Below are 8395 nucleotides of genomic sequence, written 5' to 3' on the forward strand. Positions count from 1 at the left end.
AACATGATGGAATGCATAATTCATGTTGAGTGTCCCCCCACTTGCGCGCTCTCTCTCCCTCTTTCTCTCCCTCTCTCCAGCTCTCTCTGTTCTTCCCTATAGTGTACTGCCTATGCAGTGTGTTCCTGGTGGTAGTACCTCTCTACAGTGATACCGTCAACTCTCTGGTTGGTATCGGGGTGGCTTTGTCTGGAGCTCCAGTGTACTACATCTGTATCCACCTGCCCCCCTCCTCCAGGCCTGCCTTCCTGGGCAGGATGCTCGGTGAGACTGGGCTGAAACAACCTTAAGATGTAATGAATAGAGCTGACATGATTCAACAGGAAAGATTGATTCGTGGGGAATGATAGGTAGACTTTGTTTGAAGACATATACAGTGGGGCAAAAAAGTATTTAGTCAACCACCAATTGTGCAAGTTCTCCCACTTAAAAAGATGAGAGAGGCCTGTAATTTTCATCATAGGTACACTTCAACTATGACAGACAAAATGAGAAAAAAAATCCAGAAAATCACATTGTAGGATTTTTAATGAATTTATTTGCAAATTATGGTGGAATATAAGTATTTGGTCACCTACAAACAAGCAAGATTTCTGGCTCTCACAGACCTGTAACTTCTTCTTTAAGAGGCTCCTCTGTCCTCCACTCGTTACCTGTATTAATGGTACCTGTTTGAACTTGTTATCAGTTATCAGTTATCAGACACCTGTCCACAACCTCAAACAGTCACACTCCAAACTCCACTATGGCCAAGACCAAAGAGCTGTCAAAGGACACCAGAAACAAAATTGTAGACCTGCACCAGGCTGGGAAGACTGAATCTGCAATAGGTAAGCAGCTTGGTTTGAAGAAATCAACTGTGGGAGCAATTATTAGGAAATGGAAGACATACAAGACCACTGATAATCTCCCTCGATCTGTGGCTCCACGCAAGATCTCACCCCATGGGGTCAAAATGATCACAAGAACGGTGAGCAAAAATCTCAGAACCACACGGGGGGACCTAGTGAATGACCTGCAGAGAGCTGAGACCAAAGTAACAAAGCCTACCATCAGTAACACACTACGCCGCCAGGGACTCAAATCCTGCAGTGCCAGACGTGTCCCCCTGCTTAAGCCAGTACATGTCCAGGCCCGTCTGAAGTTTGCTAGAGAGCATTTGGATGATCCAGAAGAAGAGTGGGAGAATGTCATATGGTCAGATGAAACTAAAATATAACTTTTTGGTAAAAACTCAACTCAACGTGTTTGGAGGACAAAGAATGCTGAGTTGCATCCAAAGAACGCCATACCTACTGTGAAGCATGGGGGTGGAAACATCATGCTTTGGGGCTGTTTTTCTGCAAAGGGACCAGGACGACTGATACGTGTAAAGGAAAGAATGAATGGGGCCATATATCGTGAGATTTTGAGTGAAAACCTCCTTCCATCAGCAAGGGCATTGAAGATGAAACGTGGCTGGGTCTTTCAGCATGACAATGATCCCAAACACACCGCCCGGGCAACGAAGGAGTGGCTTCGTAAGAAGCATTTCAAGGTCCTGGAGTGGCCTAGCCAGTCTCCAGATCTCAACCCTATAGAAAATCTTTGGAGGGAGTTGAAAGTCCATGTTGCCCAGCAACAGCCCCAAAACATCACTGCTCTAGAAGATATCTGCATGGAGGATTGGGCCAAAATACCAGCAACAGTGTGTGAAAACCTTGTGAAGACTTACAGAAAACATTTGACCTCTGTCATTGCCAACAAAGGGTATATAACAAAGTATAGAGATAAACTTTTGTTATTGACCAAATAGTTATTTTCCACCATAATTTGCAAATAAATTCATAAAAAATCCTACAATGTGATTTTCTAGATTTTTTTTCTCTCATTTTGTCCGTCATAGTTGAAGTGTAACAATGATGAATATTATAGGCCTCTCTCATATTTTTAAGTAGGAGAACTTGCACAATTGGTGGCTGACTAAATACATTTTTGCCCCACTGTACATGGTGGAAAGCTATCCATTCATATCATGGTTACCTTGTGATTTTGTAATTGGGCAGCCAAAGTTAGATCTACTGTAGTTGGAGGTAGGGCTGTTGCTGTGACCATATTACCCTCACACAGGCCATCATGAAGGCAGTCAAATTCAACATGACTGTTTAGTCAAGGTAATTAGGCTTCTCCAAGCTTTGATGCTGCTGATGGTCATTAGTAGCCTACCAAACTGGCTAACTTCCTGGTACTTAGCACTCCATTGTCCCTCTAATCAATCTGACATCAATGCAAATGTTTTCGAAAATCTAATCAAACACTTCATGAGAGCCCATGAGCTCATGTTGCCCAACATTTCTATAGGCTTTGTAATTATTTGAAGAAACAGAGTGATGGCTTCTACTAAACAGAGGATCCCATCAGCTCTCTATAGGCTATAGGCCTACTGTATTTATTTCTCAACTTTCCTAATATTCAGCACATTATTTATCTTTACAACAGGAGTATAGCTACCTGGCTGGCATGAAAATAAACCACGGCAAAAGCGTCCTCCATTCGCTATTTAAGTGCATAGATGACATGTCCTTTTTTCGCTGACACGATTTTGAGACGGGTGCTTGATAATGGCCCATTCTAAATCAAAACAAATTTCACGTATATGTAAAGAGGAGATTAAATCAAAAATAGTCTGATGGGTGACAATATTAGCCTATTGTGAATTATCACTTGTGAATGACAAGAAACAATGCCTTTTATTTTTGCGACCTTTTTAGAATCGTAGTCGCACACACTAAAGAGACCAAATAACTTCTTAAAATTATGCACATTAATCTGCTTTACAAGGGGCGTAGAGCTTAACTGGCATACATAAGCATCGCGTGAATTTCAAGTTTGGGGAACATCATTTTCACCATAAAAATGCACCTTTATAATAAAAACATTACATGCATAATTGCATTTGCGGTCACTTTTGATACTGGTGTTTTGCCGTTAAGGAACATTCGCGCTTACAACCTACTACCATGAGTGCATTGCTGCGCTTAAAATGTGAAGAAATAGCATAACAGTTTATGAACATTTTAAGCTAAACGTTTTGATATTTTGCATCAGCCGTGTTGCGTGAACTTTTTTTGATGCTAGTGGTTTTATTGATTTGGGATCTATCGCATCGCACAACTGGCACAGACTGGAATATTTATTTCTCACACAGAATAGGTTGACTTTTGTACTATTGGGGATAGTAGATTGACATAGGCTAGTGCTTTTGCTGTTGGTAAGGTAAATGTGGACAGTTCTTCCAGTATCTTCGATATGCACCTCGGGAATAGGATAAAGACGCACGCATTTGCGTCCCCGATGTGTCTGTCTTTACTTGTAGTCTGTGAAAGACCCGATCACGTGATGTGCAATGCGAGTGAGCGGTGCTCGCAGCGCTCGGGCCAAAGGCACAGCGGCCACTGGCCGCAGAAGGGGATGCCGCCGTAAAATTCAAGGCATTATCAAGTGCTTGTAAAATTGTGAATGAAAGAGTGATGTAGTGTGTACAGCCTGCACTAAAAACAAAACAGAGCTCATGCCTTTCAAGCAACTTTATTCAAATCAAATCTAAACATATAGCCCAACGTTTGTAGAATAACTAAAGTTGCATTAATTACTCTAAATGAAGCATATAGGAATACAAGTCAATGGTGTGCTTTAGCACCCAGCGGACTCCTCCCACTTCTAAAACCAAAGTTGCGCTCCTGGGAATACCCATTTCTTTGTTAACTGCTCAACACAGAATTGCCGCATGTGTGCACTCCCTCGAATCATTTGGATAAAATATCCTTTATATTTTATTCAGCTTTGTTCAATTGTATTCTTCATACTATAAATAATGCCACATAATTCTAAGCAAATCGTTTCTGCTAAATGAACTAGTTTGGCATAGCCAGAACAGGACCTACCACAAGGACAACTCAGAGTATGCTATTCTGTTTTTCTGAAATAGACTCAATTTTCTTTATATCATGTTTCTTTAGACCTGTCTAAAATAAATAAATGATTTATTGTGTAAGTGTAGGCAGTATTACATGGATTTATAAGACCTCGGAACAACTACATGTTAAAAAGGTCTGCATCAGTGGCTTGTAGGGAAGCCAGTAGATACTAAATATGTTGGTTAATTAACAGTCAACCATGAGAACGACTGTTATTTTCTTGACAATCACTGGCTGGTTGGGGGCACTAAAAGTTGTAACACTTTGCTTTGGGGAGCTGTGCTTGGATTTGACACTTCCTGGTTCTATTTCCTTTCCCCAGATGCGATCTCCCTGAACACCCAGAAGCTGTGTCTGTGCTGTGTGGCCTCACGTGACCTAGACCTGGACAACATCCCTGAGGAGAAGCTGGAGTGAGGGATGAAAGGAGGTGTGGAGGGATGGAGGTAGATACTGAGCCAAAGGTGGAAACAGGCAGACCACAATCACAGCTGCACTCCTTCTGTGCCAATGATGAACATTTGTTTTGAATTAATTTTTTGCCAGGACTTTATTATTAATAATGTGTGACTTGCTTGTCCTATGGGACTGTACAGTGTGTGTGTGTTCAGTGCTGAGGAAAGCCACTTTCTAGTGCCGGTGGACTCTGACAACCACATGCATGCAGCACAATGTAGTTCACTCCTACTGGTTACACCTATGGAGACGATCAACCATGGGAGTTTAACCATTTAACAACGCAAGAATATCAAATGGAGATTTGAACAGGCCCTACTGACCATTTAGGAGGAGTAGGTTTTCATCAGCAGGACCTACTGAATAAAGCTAGTGGAAAATTGATATTTTTTAAATATTAAATTAGTTATTTGTTTTGAAAGATGGAAGTGTCAGTCAAAGATGCCCATTCTGGCCATACTTGCACTAGGCCAGGTGGTGTGTGTGCACAAACTGCCTGTCTGGTTGTTTACTGGTCATTGAAGATTTCTCCAACTTAGTGGCTGTCAAGTGACTGACTCATGTACTATATGGAAACTGCCATGGGTTGAGCCGTTATGGCATCAAAGTAATGTTTATTGGTGAAGCTGACAGACGGTGAATTTTTATTTTATTTTACCTTTATTTAACTAGGGAAGTCGATTTAAGAACACATTCTTATTTTCAATGATGGCCTGAACAACAGCGCTTTACCTTGTCAGCTCGGGGTTTCGATCTTGCAACCTTTCGGTTACTAGTCCAGCGCTCTAACCACTAGGCTACCTGCTGCCCCAGAAGAACAAAGTGGTCCATATTCTGTGACCACTTTGTAATGTCCTTTTTTATCTTCTTTATTCCTCTCTACCAAACCAAGATAAGAGATTGTCTCTGACACATGCTCATTCTCATAAGAATAGATTGCATTTTCTCTTTACTGTGTTATTTCTCACCATTAATCTGTCAGGTGATAGTAATTTAGTTACTGTTGCCGATTGCCCAATTTCGGCCTCACATGGATGCTATCATTCTATTGGCCTTGCACACCATGGCACACACAGGAAATGTTACAAGATCACCAGTTACTGACATTGTTACAGCTGTTACCATGGTTGCCCTATTGATGTCCAGAAAGGAACATGTAGGCCTGTAGATGACATTGACTTGTAGCCTATGCCCTTATTACACCAAGCTGGCTCTCTAAGACAGCGTTGAAATCACCAGCAGTGGCACGTTAACAGCACTTACTGAATTTTGTGCTTGATTTTAAGATGTTACATTTACTGACGTTTTCATTTCAAACCATAAGCCTATCTGAAGAACCAAAAGGACAGTTGCTGAAAATGTAGAAAGGATGTGTTTCCAATAATATACAGAGGACTGGTCTCAATGTTTTTATTTTATTTTTTTGTATAAAAAAAATATACCCATGAGATGGCGATCCTATTCATGACCTCTCTGCCATAGACTTGTCATGGTGTCATGCATGTCTTGCTCTCTATTGTTATTTTTTTATAGACCTAGAAATCCAACAACATGAATTTGGTAGGATTCAATGCTGTAAATATGCACATTCATGCAATTTGGATGAACATTTGATGCAGCTTGCAGGATTAGAGGAATGCAACATCTCCTTTACAATGCAATTCATTGAGAAGCCCGATCAAATATTAAATCTACTGGCTGAGACATATTTGATTTCTATGCACCATCTAGTGGTAGTTTTATGAACTTCAGGTTGTTGAGAGCAAGTCAATGTTGTGGATCACTGTACTCTGGGCACTAGCATCCAAAAGTAGTTGTTCTGAATGCGCTGTCTCTTATTGGTGTATGCATGTATCTTGTCATTGGAAATTTGCTTTAAAGGGGCAATCAGTAGTTTTAACTATAACAATGTGGCGCAGTGGTCTAAGGCACTGCATCTCAGTGCTAGAAGTATCACTACAGACACCCTGGTTCGAATCCAGACTGTATCTCAACCGGCCGTGATTGGGAGTCCCATAGGGTGGTGCACAATTATCCCAGCGCATTCTGGGTTTGGGCCTGTAGGCTGTCATTGTAAATAAGAATTTGTTCTTAACTGACTTGCCGAGTTAAATAAAACGGGTACTCCCTGCCCCTGTTTTGGTAAAAAGCTGAGGGAGAAATATAGCCACTCAAAGGACTGCAAGGACTGACCATCCATGATATCAAAATGACAGTCTTAACCATTTTGAGGCCGTTTGTTTACATTTACTTTGTTTACAAACAAAATGTAAGCTTTTTCTCGGTTCTAATGGTGAAAGTCAGTTGAACTAAGCTCATCAGGCATTTATAATTTATATTCTTCAAGAATCAATGGGTACATATCATTAATTTATAAGTCTAAAAATCGATGTAGCAATTGCATATTGACCCTTTTTAATAAATTATCTAATTCCATCCAAAGCTGTTTACCAAGTCCTGTCACCTGTTAATCAAATCAATTTGTTTGCATTACATGAACTGAATGTGAAACAGAAACATTTCCATGGATGTGTGACTGCTATGTGAATGTTTTTGGAGGTTTTTTTTTTGGTCACTTTTTATAGTTCTCAGTGGTCAGGTGTACATTTTTGAAATTGTAATAATTTAGCAGATGCTGTTTCAGAGTGACTGAAATTGGCAATTAGGGATAGGTGCCTTGCACATCGACAGATTTTTCACCTATAAAGCACATTAATCCATTTTTACATTTGGGAATTATTCTGGCCAGGTTATGGCAGAGCCAATATGGACTGTGGTCGACCCGTGTCACTCGCTTTATCAATGTCACCCTTGGTGATATCGCTTTATCAATGCCACCCTTGGTGATATCGCTTTATCAATGTCACTCTTGGTGATATCGCTTTATCAATGTCACCCTTGGTGATATCACTTTATCAATGTCACCCTTGGTGATATCACTTTATCAATGTCACCCTTGGTGATATCACTATCTTCAACTGCTGTTGGTTCACTTTCTGCAATCATTTTTACTCTACATTACTGCATAACTATGGATTCCAAGTACTGGTGACATTTTAACAAATGAACTCATTAACTTCAATCTGTCCATCCACGTGACTGAAATATACATTTCCTGTATAGCATGTTACTTTACAAATCAAAGGTTTAACTTCACAATGAGTGACTAGGTCCATCACTATACATTACAGAACAACAGGCATTTCTGTTTCAATCTTTAGTAGGAATATTATATTTGGGTGTCTGAACTTGCTGAATAAAATATCTCCCACAGGGGAAATCAGTGGTGTGTACGTTTCTCTTGTTGTTCTTGTAAGAGTATTATATGCAGCCAGAGTATGGTTTTCACTTGTGCCTTTTGTAAATGTGTTGTCTGCCAGACCAAATGTAGGCCATTTTTTATATTGTTGTGCGGCCTTCTATGGCTGCGTTTCGCCAGACAGCCCATTTCGGATCCTTTTTCACCAATTGGACTTTTGACCAATCCTATCAGCTTCTTTAAAAAAATGTTTTTTTTTGCAGTATTGTGCTGTCTGTTTAAACACAGCCTAGGAAGATATATGATGTGGGCGTGTTAGCCTGGTCGCACATCGCTTTGTGCAGTCCTGCCAGCGGCTATAGAACCAGGCTATAGTGGTGTCCTTGACATTGTTTCTCTCATACCAAGAAGAGGATCTTTGTAATGACTGTTATTTTGTTTATCTGCAACATCTTTACTGTCCAAATGTTAATAAAAAGCTGTGCACAGAGGACACATGGGCCTCTACCTCTATTTCCACCACCCATCACTTCATCCTTCAGAACATTTCAGTAACATGTTCTTATTCCACAATCCCCCATGTTGTCATGTTACAGTCTTGACATTCATTCCTATGCGGCGGGTTGTGTCCATTGACGGTTAAGTTCTAGTCTCTCCTAGAAGTTGTTCCATAATGGTGTTGATGTATACATGTTAACGGTTGTCATTATTCAAGTTTAAGGTA

General features: G+C 40.5%; 1 protein-coding gene across 1 annotated transcript in view; it reads left to right on the top strand.

Annotated features, from left to right (window-relative positions):
- The window catches only part of LOC110496550 (Y+L amino acid transporter 2), a 30476-nt gene extending 22317 nt beyond the window's left edge, over positions 1-8159 (top strand). Inside the window, exons 9-10 of the mRNA XM_021572516.2 lie at positions 81-264; positions 4279-8159. Of these exons, the coding sequence (XP_021428191.2) occupies positions 81-264; positions 4279-4373 (279 nt within the window). The 3' untranslated portion in view covers positions 4374-8159. The remainder of the gene's footprint in view (positions 1-80; positions 265-4278) is intronic.
- The last annotated feature ends 236 nt before the right edge of the window (positions 8160-8395 follow it).

This window comes from Oncorhynchus mykiss, chromosome 18 (assembly GCF_013265735.2).
Source record: "Oncorhynchus mykiss isolate Arlee chromosome 18, USDA_OmykA_1.1, whole genome shotgun sequence".
Classification (NCBI taxonomy): domain Eukaryota; kingdom Metazoa; phylum Chordata; class Actinopteri; order Salmoniformes; family Salmonidae; genus Oncorhynchus; species Oncorhynchus mykiss.